General features: G+C 40.0%; 1 protein-coding gene across 3 annotated transcripts in view; it reads left to right on the top strand.

Annotated features, from left to right (window-relative positions):
- The window catches only part of LOC149150249 (Zinc finger C-x8-C-x5-C-x3-H type family protein), a 375,155-nt gene that overhangs the window by 206,920 nt on the left and 149,844 nt on the right, over nucleotides 1–18,391 (top strand). For all 3 annotated transcript variants that reach the window (XM_089441275.1, XM_089441274.1, XM_089441276.1), the window contains one exon: nucleotides 433–629. In XM_089441275.1, the coding sequence (XP_089297401.1) occupies nucleotides 433–629 (197 nt within the window). The remainder of the gene's footprint in view (nucleotides 1–432; nucleotides 630–18,391) is intronic.

The following is an 18,391-nucleotide window of genomic DNA, read 5'->3' as shown; positions in this document are numbered from 1 at the left end:
TCACCCCTGAGATATCTTGGGAACTTAGTTCTGTATTATTGAGTGGTGGGAATTTAGGATAAGTGCAGACGCTGGCATCACCTGAAACATAATATTGGGTTTGAACAATGGATACCTGTATCTATTTTTGTTGCTATTCTAACTTTTGTCTGTTAATGCATGGACGTGACATAAGTCCTGTTTCCATAAATTCGCAATTTCTGATCTCCATGGATCTAAGTTAAGTTCTATTTGTTTTTATTTTTTCTAGTTTCTGGAACAAAGGAAAAACTGTACTCTTGTATATTCATTTTCATAGTTTTGTTACCTCATTTTATTGGGATAGCTTATAAGAAATAAAATTTTTGTATAGGCCATGTTATGCAAATAGTGGTGGGTGAGACATTCAAATTAATTCTATATTGTCTTTACTAATAATTTATTTTGTAACAGTGCTGGATTTGGGGCTGGTGGAAGCCCATTTGCTTCGAGTTTTGGAAACACATCATCTGCTTTTGCAACTCAAGCACAAAGTTCCTTTCCTCCTTTTGGCAAGGCTTCAGGTCCTTCAAACAGTTTTACTCTGCAACAAAATCTCAGCCCCCCTGTAACTGGTTTTGGTGCCAGCAACTCACCGTTTGGAGCATCAGGTTCTTTCAGTGCATACTCATCACTGTTGAATTTAAGAGGGGCAGTCAATCTGTTATTTTGCTTATCATCTGATGTCCGCATGATAGTTTTTCATCGATACAGACTTTGTTCAATACATTCATTCCAAAATTAGATAGAGTTTGTCAATTAATTCATTCAAAATCTATAAATGAGGCTATACTTTTCAGTTCATGTTGCATCTTATATTTTAATATCCTGTAGAGTAGGTATGAAGTAAATCATGTGAACAATGTAAGAAGTATACATTATGTGTGCTAAATTTGACATTTGGACAGCTCACACAACATTTTACAGTTATTTACTTTATGTTTGAGAAATTTTAAAGTAAAAAGGTTGTTAGTTCACACGGTTGTTAAGAACTGGCTGGGGCTTATGAAAGATGGAGAACAACAATTTTTTGTTTGGTTGGTAAAAGTGCTTTTGTTAACAAAATGGGCTTACGTTTAGCATAGATGCCACTACGGAGGAATATTTAGTTGGACAAATTCTACCAGCAATCACACCTGGTGTTGTTTCATGAGATATGTCACACCTGTGATCTGTATGACTCCAGTCAGGTGCATTTATGCAGCAACATGTCTTCTGGGGCGTTTATACATGGGTGCCAGTAATAAATGTTCTTTGATTTAACCACCTGACCACAGTTCGCTTGAAAGTGTAATAAAAGAATTGGAGGAGGAGGAAATTGTCGATTTGTATCCTTCATTTTGAAAGCATTCTTCATCTTCATGGCATTACCAACTATATGGTGGTTCTAAAGTGACATGGAGGAGAATGATGGTTTAATCCTATCCAGCTGATTTCTTTTCCAAATAAACAAACTGATTATAGCCATAGCTTGAGGGAGCATACAGTTTATGGTAGTGGGATATAGAAGTAAACTTGAAGGAGAAAGAGTAAGTGAAAATTGTAAATAAGTAAGCTAGAAATGGAAGGAATCTAAGATAACTTGAGCGAGGGAGGACACAGGTTACAGCGTTAAATTTTGGCAGCTCGGTGTGAAATTCCCTGTATGGGCCTTTGACCAGAGTTGACTTTTGGGATTTTGGGCATGGTTTGACTTGGAATTTTGGATCTGTTTGGAAGGCTGTTTTGACTGGCACATTGACCAAGATTTTCTCGGTTCTTTGACCAGCGTTAACTGCAGAATTTCAGCTAGGGTTTTCACAGGTCAAAGTTTGACTTTGGCCAGAATTTGTATGGGCAGATTTTGACTGATTTGACTAGGTTTGACTGAAGGAAGGAGGCCACATCTTTTGACTGCTAGACCGAGCTCTTTGGAGGCTGATTTGACGATTGACTGTTGACTGGTTAGGTCCGCTTTGACTGTTGTTGACTTCGACCAGAAGTTGTAGATTTGACCTTTGACCAGATTTGACTACATTGCTCATTTTGGATTGGATATTGGATAGTTGACTTGGTTGGTCAAGGGCTTGACCCTTTGACTCATTGTTGATGTACTTGGACATTATATCTCTCTACTGAACATTCGATGGCAATCTAATATATGAAGAATTTGGAAAGGGTTTTCCCCCTTGTTGGGCTTTTCCTTGGTCTTTGACCAAATCTCGTGTCTCTATTTTTCTTGGTTGTCTTCTATTGTGTATTTGATTTATTGTTCTATCTACAATTGTTTATTGTTGTTGGAAGATTGAATTATATTGCAAATTGATTGCTAATTGAAGAAGAATTGGTATAAGTGATTGCGTTTGGTAATTGAAGAAGAATTGATATAAGTGATTGTATTTGGTAATTGAAGAAGAATTGGTATAAGTGATTGTGTTAAACATAGAACACTAGAAAATTAACATGGAATAAGAGCTGAGGTGAAGACAAGCCCAAGGAGACAAGAACAATCACCTTTGAAGGAATCTCATTTGAGGAAGCTTATTTGACTTGGTCAAGATGTCTATCTCATACTTCATGATGGATGAGAAGCCGAGTGATTCATCTAACTATGTTGTGTGGAGAACCAGGTTGGATGTGAATTTGGATGAGAATGATGTCTTGGAATATGTTGAAGGAAAGGTACCTAGGCCACCTGAGAATGCTTCCGCCGATTCCAAGGCCAAGTACAAGAAATGTGAGATCAAAGCTAAGGAAATTATTATTGATTCGCTGAGAGATCACTTGATTGTTTATATTTCAAAATTGAAGAAGTCTAAGGAAATGTATGATAAACTAGTTGGGATTTATGAAGTCAACAGTTTGAGCCACATTCTTTCTTTGAAGGATCAACTCAAGGACATCAAGATAAATAAGGGAGAAACTATACAGTCATACTTCATGAGGATATCCCAACTCAAGGATCAACTGTTGTCTGTCGGAGAAGTTACTTCTGTTAGAGAGCCAGTGCTCATTTTCCTTGGAGGTATTCCACGTATTTGAGAGACATTTATTATAACTATTAGCAACAGTGATAGGTTCCCAACAATTGATGAAGTCATTGGCATGTGCACTCAAGAAGAGACTAGGATTGTTTCTAAAGGGAGGATTCGAAAGCATGAAGAAGGAGAGACATCTGCATTTGTTGCTCAAGCTAAGAAGAAGAAAGGGGAAGGAGGTCCATCTAATTCAAGAATGTATGTTTCAGCATCCAGGGAGTCTAATAGAAGAATGAAAAGGGACAAGGAACTGTTACATATTCAATGCTTCAATTGTCATAAGCGAGGTCACTATGCTTCAGATTGCCCTGAGAAGAATGATGCTTCTAAATCATGCCACAACAATGATAGCTATAACAACAAGTATACTGATAGAAGAAGAAGAGATGCTTCTGCTGATCATGATTGTTAAGCGATAAAAGGTGTCTTTTTAACTCCTAATTATCTTCACATTAATTGTCAACCCAGGGACGATTTTCTATTTCAAGAGTGTACTCAGTTTGAGGCGGCTATTTACTCAAGAGTAATGTTTTGCAGTATAGTGCTTAAAATCCAAAAGTAAATGAATGTTTGAAATAAAATATAATCGTAACAGCAAGAAACTGAAATGTTCTGAACTAAATCATTCACTCAAACAACCATCTGTTGAGGACTCGATAATGATAACTCTTTCCCCTGTAAACTGATGCAAATGAAAATCAATCATAGGCAAGATCAACAATTTGAGAACCTAGGCAGCGATAGCCAATGTCTTTTACAGTTGTTGATCTTACAATCCATACTAAAGCAATAAATTGGAAATGATAAATCAATAATGCTGCTAACATAAATGGAATAAACACGCTTGCTGCAATAACATTTAAAAGGCGAAAACAAATCCTTGCGTGAAAGAGATAACAACAAAGCCTATTTGAACAAAAAAGCTAATTAAATAAAAATACACAGCAACTGCAAATGTAACTGAATCAACAATATTAATCTAGCAGCATGAACATTAATTGCAGGTATTAAAGCAACAACAATCGCAGTTATAATTGAACAACCATTGCAATTATAAATGAGCAGCAACTAAATGAACCACAATCTTAATTAGAAAGCGCAGTATTAGATCAGAATTAACAGCAGGACATTTCAAGCTATAAATTATAATTAATAATTTTGTCACTAACACAATCCAATTATGATTTCAATATAACAGAGCAATTCTGCAAAATGTTCATAAACAAAAGATTACTGAATAAAACAAATTAAAGAAATGAAAAGGAAATCAAACTATCACACGACAAAAATGTAAAGATAAAATACAGAGCAGTAACTTAATCCACTAGAGGCTGGGCCCTTAGCCGCCAGCGGACGCTGTTGGGCTACTTCAGATGAGACGAATGAACAACAACCTCCAAATTATATATTAATCATCAAATTGTGAAATCATTACAACAGCAAAAGCCTTGAGAATTACAATGGTAATGGAACAATCCCCTTTTCCTCCTATCCTATCATGAATCATGAATCCTTAATTCTGAATCCCATTCTCTGATCTCTGTTTTCATTTAAATAGAGAGAGAGCAGAGAGAATAGATGATTACAATATGATTTCTATTACAAAATTGGATTGTTCTCAACAAATTGATAAGCAAGATCATATCTGAGATATCCTTCCATCCATCATTGAACAAGAACAAGTCGAATTTGGCATTGCAACTGGGATAATTTGGAAAATGGCCACACAACGAATCTGAGAAAAACATCTTCAAAGAACCTTTCATTTCTCTCAATATAGACCAAATTTGGGAAAACTGCTCATTGCAAAACTAATTTGGTCCATTCTGGACAAAACCCATGTTTCAGATTTTCCAGATTCTTCTCCATTTGCCCAAAACATTCAATACAAAATCATCACTTCTTATTCTAGCGAATTTCTGAGTTGGCACATTTAATGATCAAATCTTCAATCTGGAAAATATCTTGGAGGCTAAAAATGGTGAATAATGTTACAACCAATTTATTAATAAACCATCATTGACAAAATCATGAATAATCATCAATTTATTAAAAGTAAAGAGAAATAAATAATATTTTTCGATAAGAGCATAAATCATTATAAGATGGAATTATATGATAAACCATGATAAATAACATGATAAAGAAGAGTAGAAATGGGTGGAATAGGCATTCGAAAGTGATATTAATAATGACATATTAACGACCCAACAATGATGAACGCCATCGTTCTCAAAAGAGATCAAGAAACTTAAGGTCTGATAATAATGCAACTGCTACTCAATCTGAATACTTTGTTATTTCTGCTCTTTTTATTTCCTCTCCTCTGAGTTCGTTTGATAGTTGATTGGTAGATAGTGGGGCCTCTAGACACTTCACTGGCTATTGTAGTCCTCTCAAACTAGGTGGAGCGGGAGTCAAATTTGAGGATAATTCCTAGGGACAATGCTCCTTATTGTTAATTTTAGGTATGTTCTATGCTTTGAGCAATTTATTTCAATTTTTACAGTTAGCTCAATATCATTTCCATATTAGCAATCACATCAGCATAGTAGTAAATTGCAGAAGACAAGCCAAGACAAGAGGACACAAGATGTGGCGCTAGCCAAGGACAAACCCCAATGTGGGGAAACCCTTGATCAATTCTTCTTATATGTTCTTCAATAGTTCAACAAAGAGAGAGAGAAGGATAGTACATTTATAACAAAAGTCAACACTTTGACTTATGTAAATAAGAGCATAGATTATCTCTAAGAAGATGATACATGAGGTAGCTGAACTCAGTTGAAGACATGCTGCTTCAACTGATTCTCCAAGTTAACACCGTCACCATGCTGCACCTATCATTGTGCTGTTCCTCATCATCATGTTGCACCTCACTGTCCTACACCATGCTGTACCCATCATCACTATGCTGCATCTCATCATGCTTCACTAAGAATGACTGTACCCATCACTGCATTGCTAAGCTCTTCATTGCACTATGTTGCATTGTACTTGCAACTCCCATTGTTGTATCAATGTTGCACCATGTACCATTACTGCACGATGTACTCGTTGTCCCATGTGCCATTGCTACACCATGTACCAGTGCTGCACCAATCAACACCATGCTGCACCATTACTTCTATCATGCTGCCACACTGCTTTAGTCATGCTGCCACACTGCCTTAGTTGCTGGCTATGGCCTATAGCCTAACCCAGCAGCAAGATAGACTATGATCCACAGTCTTAGGATACACACAAGGCTGTCATCAACATGTATAATGTTGATTTGTGTGTTATAGGAGCTTCTTCTCATCAAGATATCTGAAGAGACCTCTCCAATCAAACTGATCCAAAACAAGTCAAAGCAATAACCCAACACAAGGAGTACATACTTTTGCACTTCTATTTATGGGCATTGTTTTGGTCACTGGTTAGGGCTCCCACTGTAACCTACAACAACCCAACAATCATGCCCAAAACACCTTAAATTATGCGGCCTCCTCTACTCTCCTAGTTAAGTGATCTCGCTGTTTGAGGAGACACCTACAACTCCTTGTATGGGGAACCTTCAAAATAGTACCTACAGGCCTGTGACCTAATCACAACAAGAAGGTCCCTTTACTCAGCCTGTTACAAGAGAATATCACTGCGTTTTCTTGCCCAGAACAATCCCTAATTATTACGGCCCTCCAATAGGGTACTTCAGCCCTCCTTCCAGCACTCGGTCACCTGAAAACATCCCTTCAAACCCTCGCTGGCCTGTCTTTCTTATTGCGGCTAGGGCAGGATAGACTTGTGTATTTGGGTAGTGTGAGTAGGCCTTCTTCACCGTGCTATATCTTTCCTTTAGGCAACATAGAAAGCAGGTTGGGCAACATATAGAAGTAGGGGTCTCCTCCCTTGAATTGCGGCTAGACCATCTTCTTTAGGACTGCAGCTAGGGCAGCTTGTTTAGCCTCCTTTCCTCCTGCATCTAGGGCTTCATCCTCCTAGATTTCTCTTCCACTAAAACCCAAAACAAGTGGAGAGAAATCAAGAGTGAAGTGTGTGTACAAATGACTCTCAAGTCACCTCCTTTTATACTAAAACGTTGAGCACACATGGGGGTTATTTGATTGCTGGCCGACCTTGATGAATTGCCCCATAACACAAATAAATTCATATCTCCATGAATACTTATCGAAATTAGATGATCTTTAGATCAATCCTACACCTCTCGATGAGAGGGATCTGAGAAAAATATCAGCTGCCATAAATAAGATGACCCACATGGAGTTTGGCCCTAGTTTCCAATTTTAACACTCCCTCTAGGGAGAACTCCATTCGCTGATCCATTTGCCAGACTGTACTATCTCTTCCATTAGTGCCCTGCATTGCTTAGATCTTCTCTGCTTAGCTTTGCTCTGCTTTACTGAACCATGAAGAAGAAGAATTGATTGAGAATGTCTCATACCATTCTCTACTGACCCGGAGTTAGTCCCATATGAAGAGAGTGTGTCATACCACTCTTACTGATCCCAAATCAGTTCCAAAAGGGAGTGAGTTATGTCACTCTTACTGACCCGAAGTCAGTTCCAAATGATCCCAGATCAATATCAAAAGAGAGTGTCTCAAACCACTCATACTGACCCGAAGTTAGTTTCATTGATCCTAGATCAATATCAAGAAAGTGTCTCAAACCACTCATACTGATCCCAGATTAGTTCCAAGAGAGAGTGAGCTATATCACTCTTACTGACTCGAAGTCAGTTCCAATTGATCCCAGATCAATGTCGGTCATCCTAGCATAGGGAGTACGGTAGATACACGATGCGTCCATCGGTACTACTATGGTCCCTAACCCCATTTCCCTACTCATTGGCCAAATGAGAGGTATTTCCCATGAGTCCCAGATTGCATGGGTAGGATGCCTCGACAGGAGAACCACTCATCCTGTCCATAAGTCGCTATGGGGTATCACAGGGGAAGGCTGAACCATTCACCCTGTACACAACGCACCACTAGGGGAGGGTGAGTTGCCCTATGGTCGCTTGTTGCTCCAAGAAGTACCCCAAGCCCCCCGGAGCTCCTAGAGCTCAATGCATGCATCATAAAGGACCCTCATAAGTGGGTCTCTCAACGACTCCAAGTCGTTCTCGAAAGTCACAAATTTGACCTTTCCCTGGGGCTTTGATAGAATGTTTGCAACCTGTACATCAGTCCCAATGCGATGGAGCCTTCTTGCTCATCGATGTACCATATCCCCGATAAAGTGGTACCTGATGTCTATATGCTAGAGCAATCATAGAATACGGGATGCCTCTCCTAAGGTGTTAAGGCTTGCGGCCTACCACCCCAGTTTCCAATGCTCTGTGGCCTGCACAAAACAAAGATGCCTGCCCCTAAAACGTGCCCCTACAGACTTGCGTCCTACCTTTGCTTTCTCGACCTGCGTGTAGGTGAAAACCAACCGTTCAATAGTCATGAAAAGGCTTCTAAACAACCCCTTTCCTTTGTTGAAGTGACTTCCTTCCTGCGACCCAAACAAAGGTGCTATCTCTTCCTTCCACAAGCTTCTATCTCTCCTTTTCTGCCTTGTGTTGCACTTTTGGATGGTGAAATGATCTCACACTCACCTTGTATTTATACCACATACAAGGGCTCCTCAAAATGTCATCATAGGGCTTGAAAACCTATCATAATTCTTATTAACATCAAGTCGACCTTGACCTTGTGCCACCATGCCCACACATAACTTTCAAAAATTCATAACTCCATTTCTACAACTCGGAATTGGATGATTTTCGTTGTGTCGGATTCGTCTCGACGAGAGCTATCATCCTGATCCATCACATGTTGAAATGTGTCCATGGTTTTGGCCCAGATCATGATGGGTGCAAAACCACAACCTTGGGTTCCAAGCCCACGAGTGACTCTTGTGGTGCTCTGCCCTCCAAACCACGAACACCAGGTCTTGGAGTACCACCTAAGCTACTAAAAAATCTACACTCCATATTACCGGGGGAGGTACTTCCAAGACTAGGAAGTAACTCATCATCATCATCACTACTTGCAACACTTGCCCAACTCTTGGCGCTCACCACTGTAGCAATCCCTGAAGCATGAACTATGCCTCTCTCGGAAGTGTCGTTGTCACTAGAAGCATCCTGCTTCTTCTTCTTCTCCTGTATCACTTTCCAATCCCTCCATGATTCCTTCTTGCCAGATGTGGAAGCACCCTTGCTTCCCACTGACCACGCGCTCTTCTTGGGCTGCAAAGTCTCCCTCTGAATCTGCAAGCTCCCCTTAGAACTCGACTCTCCCTGAGTCTCCTAAACCTATACCTTCTTCTCGGGAACCTGTGCTTGCTCCTCTGAAGCCTGCAACTGCAACTGCTTCTCTGGAACTTACATCTGCTCCTTCTTCTTCTTCCCATGATCCATAGGCTTGCCCGTTAGCCTGTATAGACCATGCTCTCTAACTCCAAGCACAATCCCATCAGAGCTAGAGCCTCTAGGTCTGAGTCTTGCCTTCCCATCTTGGAACAAGACCTCAAACCCCTTCTTCTCGATCATCGAGATAGAAATCACGCTATATCTGAGTCCTAGTACAAATAGTGCATCTTGGACCCACATCACTCGCCCTATCTCCATCCTGAATGGCACAACTCCCGATCCTCAGATCTCCTTTTGACTCTTGTTGCCCAACACCATATAACAATGAATAGGAAATAAAGTCTGTATGACAATAACAACCCTTGGAAGGTCTACAAACTATGATTTGGTTCTCCGTGGATCGACAGGATCATCCACGAGTTCACCAATTGATTGAAGTGTCCGCTCTATCTATCGAGGGCTACGCTTTATATCTACAATGTCATGTTGTTGATAAAAAAGATCAAATTCTAAAGTGTGATAAAAATGCTGAGCTGGAGAAGTATCTCTTGATATCTATAACCGTAAGTTGTGGAGATGGTGCAGTAAAATTATTCAGAGGTGATTGCAAGGGACCCTATTTAAATTGGACACTTCTCTATATGAATAAGTATTTGTAGAAGAATCTCACAATTTCTAAAGTATTTGTAGATATCCCACAAATATACACTCTATTTTGAGGTTCCATAGCCTCCCTCCTATGAAAAGGGATTGTTGCTGCTCAATCTAGCAGGGGTCCTAGGAGGGGTTCCGAAGGGGCAACTACTAGACCAAGTGCCAACAACGGGACAAGGACCCATTGTCACCTTAGTCGATGTCCCCTGCTCTTTACAAAATTTCACCAATGGAAGGAGTCCTAGTATGGAGGGAATATCTTGAATGATAGGATCAATGGCAAGGTATAATGTGATTTCCAAGGCCCATTCAAAGGAGAGGCTCAATTAATGGTTCAAATTCTTAAATAAAAGATGAAAGGCTGCCTAGGAAAGAGCGATGAAGGATGACCTCGGGCTTAGGAATATTCAATAATGGTGAATGCCTAAGATCAAAACTTCCAAAATCACTCACTTATGATTGGTGTGTTCATACTAGGGTTCAAAGTGAGGCAATGATGGCTCATTCAGTGGAAAGACTCAATTAAAGTGTGAGCTTTGGGAGAAGGTAAGGTGAACTCCATGAAGAAGCCCTCGAGAGAAATACTATATGAGACCAAGGGTTGAGAGATACAGCCTAGTAAAGGCTCATCCATTGATCACCTATAGTTAAGAGAAAAGGCTTTGAGTTATGAATTATAATGTGCAAACCTTCAATAAATCCCTAAGTCAAAGTAGCTTCAAGGGTTCCCTCTTGGTGCGATATCTAGGGCATCAATTTATTTGAAATTCCACTATCAGAATTCGTTCAAAACTAGAGGATGCCTAAACGGGACATAAACGGAGAAACTTATCTTGATGGAACCGTAAAATTCCTCTTTCCTAAAATTTTGCACCAAGACTTAGAAAATCTCCTTATCCTTAGAGGATGAAGAAAAGAGGAAGAAAAGAGATGAGAGAATGATATTTTTTTAAGTTAATGTGATCACCAAGGATCTAGGACTAGTGTGTGGCTGTTGGGAAGATTGGAATCAAAACGATCAAGATTTGGAAACTTTTCTCTTCAAGGAGGCATGAAGAAGCAACATCACTGACTATGGCTACAACTACATGATGACTCTAGACTTTTATACTTCGATATGCAAGATTTGATGGAGTTTCAAGGTAAAAGGTGTACAACCTACCCATAGGAAAATTCGTTCTTCTTGCCAAGGTGAATAACATATGCAATGAGCCAAGATTACAAGTGTTTCATAAATTTGCATTAATTTTTAGCAATGTTCCATGGGGACGTGTCCCCTAGGGTCGGGTGCGTGCAACCCTCGCACCCCACGCGCCTAGGACGGGGTACGTTTGTTTCCCCAATGTGGGGGACGCAACTCCCCAAAATGGGGATGGGCATCCACCCTCAAAATGGGCTATGCGCCCCCCTTTAAATTTTCAAGTAAACAATGATTTATGACAGGGAAAACCTAGTATTTGACATATTTTCCTACTAATTCTATGCAATTCATGGTAATGTTAAATTCTTAAAATAAAAGTGACATTCTCCTTTATCTTTCATTTTCATCCTTTTACTTAAATATTTAACATTACCATGAAATGGCACAGGATGTTTGAGAGTGGTTTCGACCTCATTGGTTTTCATATGGAGAAAGTAGAATTTTAAATTTCACTCAAAATCCAGCGGAATTAACAGTTTTTTCAGGAATTCAGGATTCGATGGATTGCAATGTTTCCATTGCATTTTGTCATGTACAAGGGTATGGAATTAGTATTTAATCAAGAGCACCAAGCCCTTTGTGTATTTTAGAGTGACTTTTAGACTCATCACTCCACTGTTTTTGAGTTTTAGCTATATCAATTTACTATTCCAGACTTTAGATTTCAGTATCTATTATAGTCTATTTTTCATAGTACTAATTAGATTCTAGAATGATAAGTGATGAATTTAAATTTTAAATCAATTTAGAATCTAGAATGATGAATTTAATTTTTAAATCAATGTAGATTCTAGAATGGTGAATAATGAATAATGAATATGGATCAAAGTATTTCATTATTGAATCTCATGGTCTATGGATGAATCATGTATGTATTAGTAAGGATGATGAGTATGGATCAATGTATTTCATTATTTAATTCAAATATGTATGTATTATTGTATTTATGCTTTCATTATAGAATATGAATTTGATATATATATATATATATATATATATATATTAAAAAGAGAAAAAATTATATACCTCGATGTCCCCCCATTGCCCCTAAATTTCCCTAAAATTTGAGGGTACTCCCACACATACCCGTTGTGCGTCTCCCTCCACCTACATCTCCCCGTCCTGGAGGTTTAGTGGAACATTGATTTTTAGGGCACAAGCAAAATCAAAGGATAGCGTTTCATACAGTAGACATAGATTATCAAGAAATTGGCATGAAAAGAGCACTTACATGACAAGTGAGTATATCCATCCATCACATTTGCAAAATAGAAGCTCCAAGAGAGATAGCGAAAGTATTCCATAAATCATTCCACAAATTGCAGGTTTGAAATCTTTAGAAAGAGCGCAAATCTAAGTGATGATCAAAGAGAGAGAACACCTCTCTTATATTTATACAATCCTTTAAGGGGTTCGAATAATCTAATGTAGCCTAATGATTCCCCTATAATAAAATAATGTGCAAAATAACAAGACTTTTGGTGACAAGCCCACCAAATAGCACCATAATAAGAATAATTAGTCTCTCAATAGGGCCAAAATGATAGAAAGATAACTAGGAGGGATGTTGGAAGGCCAAATGAAGTCCCTCATGTGCCTAAATGGGTAGAAGGGCTCCAAAAATAGTGATGAAGGGGGGGGGGTGCCCCCTTAATCTCCAAGCAAATAACCTGTGGCACCCCCAAGTGGCTCTAGGGGCACACAAACATCCTCATCGGTCTCCAACTGAAACAAACAAACATGTATCGCATCTGCAAGGGGCCGAAGGAATGATGCAAGCCCTCCCTTGTCTCCCAATGTGAGACAAACCCCATCTCGGCCTTGGATCAACTGCCAAGTGTGTGGTGCAAGAGTGTAGCTGGCTGGGCAAGGTGGTCCAGGTGCATCATCATCATCAAATAAGAGGGACATGAGTGAGCAATGAATGGTGCTGAAGGATACCATGGTGTGGCTATATGCTCTCTCCTGTAGTCGAGGCCCATGGCTCTCAATGCCCACCCTATAAATGCCAATATGACTCTTTGGAGGGCTTGGAGCCCCTATAGGGAGACCAAACCCCAAGATGAAGACCCACTTGCAATACTATATAAGATCCAATGCGTCTCCTCACCTTCCAGTACAACAAATCATTAGTGTAATCAAGCAAATGAGTTTACAGGTCATGGAACCAAGTGGGCTCTTCATAGTGGCATGCCCTTCCATAACGGGCTTTAGAGTGTACATGCATCTTTAAGTTTAAGAAAGAGGTTAATCAAGGACCCTATTAGGTGGTTTCAACGTCTAAGGGAGTGATAGTCTATGGTACATCTGTCATATGGTTGGTGTCATGTGATATAATGATGAAACAGAGTGGCGCATCAGGAGAAGGCTCGAAGCCACATGCCATGGTACAAGGGTATAAATGATTAGGGAGTTCCACACTTGGGTGTATAGATATAGGAGGGAGCAATCGTGGTATGTGAGTTACCCCGATTGGGCAATTTGTCGCCCACTAGGGTTTGGGACAATCATGGGTTCCTTAATGATGCGGGGGCTCACATAAGGGGGCCCTAGGAACCTGGGTGATGGCCATAATAATAGAGGTTGAGCTCATGTTTGGATTTTGCCCGCATGTTAAATTTTTATGTCCCAACCATCTTTTGCATTTTATGCTACACATCCTCTTGTTAGTGGCCAAATTATGCTTTTAACTTTTCTTTTAGCTGTATCAACCTCGGGGGCATTGTTCTAGGCTAACTCCTTGTGGACCCAATGGACTAATGTGGACTCGGATGGGAAACATGTGTAAAAGTTTTATAATGAGCGAAGGGGCATTGATGTATGTGGTGTCGGAAAGCGGGACCAAGAAACCAAAATGGGGATTTCCCATGTAATGTCATTCGTAAAGCTAGTAGCCAATATAGGAGATCCCACAGGACTTAGAGGAGATCCCACAGGACTAGGATACAAGGTTAACCACCAAGTTGGACAAGGGGACAAGAGTACAAACCAAGCCCATTCCTTCTATCGAATTGCCCCACTAATCCATGCCCATAATTGTCCAAATAAGTAAGCAAAGATACCCAACTACATAATGAAAGCCATACCTTTGGGGTTGGAAGGCCCACCTTCAAACATACGATAATGACAGGTGGGCGAGGTTGCATAATGGCTGGCTCAAGTGACGGAGATGATGGAAAATCGAGCTATCTGGTGGCTACAAGGCGCTGCCGATTGAAGATAATGTAGGAGAAAATTTTCTCCTATGGGTGTAACCCACATTTGGTGGGTAACAGGGACCTTGAACCATGCATTGGAACCAAAAATTCAAAAATGTGTAACATCTAGATTCTTCTCTTAAAAGACTTCATAGGTAGTGATTTGCTTTACTGATTTATGAGGAATTCTATTCTGAATATAGTCTGCACAATGTTGAAAATTGGCCGCTGAGGGAGCAATTCCCTCCTTAGAGAATCCCAACAAACCTTAAGGAGGCCCCACTTGCCCTTGCAAAAATTAAATTTGCCCATGGAAAAATATTATTTTTAATGCTGGTACAAGCCAACTTCAAAAGAACAAGTCAACCTAAAGGAGAAATTCAACCCCCCACTAAACTAGGAGAAAGTAGCAAGCCCATCAAACTAGCTCATAAATGAAAAATTAAGCCTCTCAAGAGGTGAAATAATAATCTATGGATGTCGTAGGGCCCTCTAAGAGGCCTAAGGAGGTCTGCGGGTGCCATAAAGAAGAATAGGACCCTCAAAAGCAATGGACAAGGGGTTGGCCCCTTGTAATAAACTTTGATGCTCCAAATGACATGTGGGGGCACACAAGTGTCCTCATGGGTCTCCAAACAAATCGAAGATGCCTGTAGATCGCCTGAAAGGGCTAGGATGATGGTGTAGGTTATACCAGATCATCGTGCAAGTCCTGGATCATCTGCCAAGTGTATGGTGTAGATCTGGAGTTGACTGGGCATGATGGATAAGGTGCATCCTCTTCATCTAATAAGTGAACCATGAGCAATCTCTGAATGGCTGTGGGGGTCCGCGGAGTGGAATCTATTGCTCTGGAGACCCATGGCTCTCAATGCTCACCCTAAATGTGCCAATGTAGCCCTTTGGAGGATTAGGACCTTGTACAGGGAGACCAAACCCAAGATGGAAACCATCTGCAATCTTGCATAAGATCTTTTGCGTCCCTTAGCCTTTCAGTACAACAAGTCGTTAGAGAAATCGAGTAAATGAGCTTACCTAATCATGGACCATAGGTGGGGACTTCATAATGGCTTGCCCTTCCATAATGGGCTTTGAGATGTGCCAATGTCTCCTAAACTCCAAATGGGGTTAACCAATGATCCTATTAGGTGGTTTCTGCTTCTAAATGGGATAATATAGTCAAGGTACGTCCTTGAAAAGGTGGTGGCACGTGACCGATAGGTGAATGAAGCAGGGAATGAGAAGGGGCAACCCTGGGTCACATGTTGGGATACAACCGTAGCTAATAAGAGGGAAGCCCATGCTTGGGTTTATAATGTGTAGGAGGAAGCAATCATGGTACATGAGGTGCCCCAAACATGAATTTTCCACCCTTCCCTTTATGCGTTTTGCCTTTTTATGATTTTATTTGATTAACTGTTTGGGGCTCAAGGTGTAAGAGCATGATGTGTAAGATATAGTAGTGAATACGCCCTATTAAGGTGGGGCAGTTTATTTTCCACCAGGGTTTGGGAGAATCATGGGTTCCTATATGATGAAGGAGGCTCATAGAATGTGTAGGAACCATGGTGATGGCCATGATGATGGGGTAGAACTCATGTATTGGCTTTTGCCCATGTGCTAAATGTGTTTGTCCTGACCATATTTTGCACTTTGTGGTACATTTCCCTGTTGAATGTGGCCATATATGCTTTGATCTTTCTTTTCAGCTGCATCAACCTTCAGGCTTCATTCCAGGCCATGAACCAAGGTGTAGGCAAGGGGATAGGGCATGCTAACCCTATGTGGACCCAGTGGAGGAATGTTGACCTAGGTGGGAGAAATGATGAATCGTGTAGTAATGAATGGAAAGAGGGTAATATAAGCAAATAAGGGAGTGGGACCACGCAACCAAAATGGGGTTTCCCATGAAATACCATCCCTAGAGCCAAATGGTCAGTAAAAGAGATCACAAGGGACTAGAACCCCAAGTTAATACCTAAAAGGGGTTTAGGGGACAAGAGCACAAACCTAGCTCATTCTTTCCGTAGAATTCCCCCCATTAATCTGTGCCCAGAAGTGTCCATAATAAGAAAACTACAATACTCAATTACCAAATAACAAGGAATACCTTTAGGTTTGGGAGGTCTGCCTTCAAACATATGATCATGGAATAGCAAGCTTCTTTAGGAATAGCTCTGTGGCACCTTCATAGTTTTGTATCAAGTAATCTCTATGGTTCATGCACTATTCTCTTGATGTACATATTTTCTGTAAGATTATATGCTCAAGCCTCTGTATGGCATTGTTCTCCTATGGTGTATGGTATATGGTGTATGGTATATGAGCTTCTTGATTAATGCAAGGACTACTGTTATTTTTAGCTAACAATGGTATGTTCTATGCTTAGCACAATTAGTTGAACCTAATGACAATTTCCAATTTAGAATTCCAATAGCAATTACATTAACCATAAATCACATTAACAATAATTGTAGATAGAACATGAATAACAAAAATGCAAAAGACAAGCCAAGACAAGAGGACACCGGATTTGGCAGCTGCCAGGGAAAAATCCCAAGATGGGGAAAACCCTTTGACTAATTCTTCTTATTATTATATCAAATGTTCAGTAGAGAGAGAGTACAAAAAGTCAAAGTTGACTTGCCACATCAAAGTCAAAACAACCTTGTCAAATATGCAGTCAAATGCAGTCAAATTCAGCCGTAACCAGAAAGTCAAAGATGGTCAACGCAACAACAAAACATACCCTTTGAAGCTTTGTCAAAGGTAGTCAAACTCGATCGCCTTAGCTAGTCAAAGAACAGTCAAAACAATCCACTTTTGAGCAGTCATACCTCTTTAACGCATGGAAGAGGTCTACGATCAAAGTTTGCAATTGGTCTGGGGTCAAAGTGCCCAAACTTCCTCGATTTTTGTGCCAGATAGTATGACCTGCCCAAACAAAAAATGCCTTGGAGATCAAACTCAAATTCTGCCCAGAGTCAATGTCAATGCAGGTCAACGCTGGTCAAATTGCAGGAGAATTTTGAAAATTTCGGCCTTGTACTTCTGTCCTAAAATTCGTCCTCCTTGCCATACGTGTGAGAGAAAAGATATGCCCAATAGCTGTATGAACCAATGAGAGAAGGAGAAAGAAGAATGTGTGAGTGAGTGAGGTGCCAATTGAGGTTGGTGGTCACTTATATCTATACAAGTCGTTGAGGGTGAAGTGACATGTCTCTAAGGCTTCATGAGCACACATTGAACCTTTTAATGCATGATATTGTGAAGCATAAATAATGTGGATGGAGTAATGAGCTTTACAAGAGAGGGAAGCAACTCATTAAATTTATTATAGTGCATACAAGGGTAAACTACTTTTATGGCACTTACTCCAAGTTGCAGTTGCTTAAACTTTCAAAAACTTAGATTTGGAAGTTATTACCTCACCTTTTAGTGGCTAGTGAAGGTGAGACAAGCTTTATCTAATAAGGTGACCTTTGAATCATGGGAGAAAATTAACACTGATAGAGATGGTGATAATGTAGCCAAGGACACTATTCTTGATAGTTAGTTTTGGTCATAGATTAAATATGTTTTGCAATTCACCAAACCAATTTATTACATGATCAAGTTTGTAGGTTCAGATCGACCAATAATTGGGGAGTTGTATGAGCAAATGGATAGCATGTTGGGGTAGATTAAAGACATTGTTGAGCCTAGATATATCACCTTGTATAATTATATTCGTGCAGAGGTGGAAAAATGATGGGATATGCTAAATGTTCCATTGCATGCTTTAGCATATGTTATGACACCTAAATACTATCATCCCTCATGAATTTCAACACCAAGACTTGGGGAGGAGCAGGAAAAAACCACACTTAGAACTGGAGGTTCTATCTAGTTATATGAAAGCATTGGATAAATTAGTCCTTGATGAGGAGGAGGCTGCCATGG

This window comes from Pinus tabuliformis, chromosome 9, assembly GCF_031772625.1.
Source record: "Pinus tabuliformis cultivar Carrire ecotype Pingquan chromosome 9, CPIR1, whole genome shotgun sequence".
Classification (NCBI taxonomy): Eukaryota; Viridiplantae; Streptophyta; class Pinopsida; order Pinales; family Pinaceae; genus Pinus; species Pinus tabuliformis.
The sequence above is the reverse complement of the archived record's forward strand: the minus strand, read 5'-3'. Positions and strand labels throughout refer to the sequence as shown.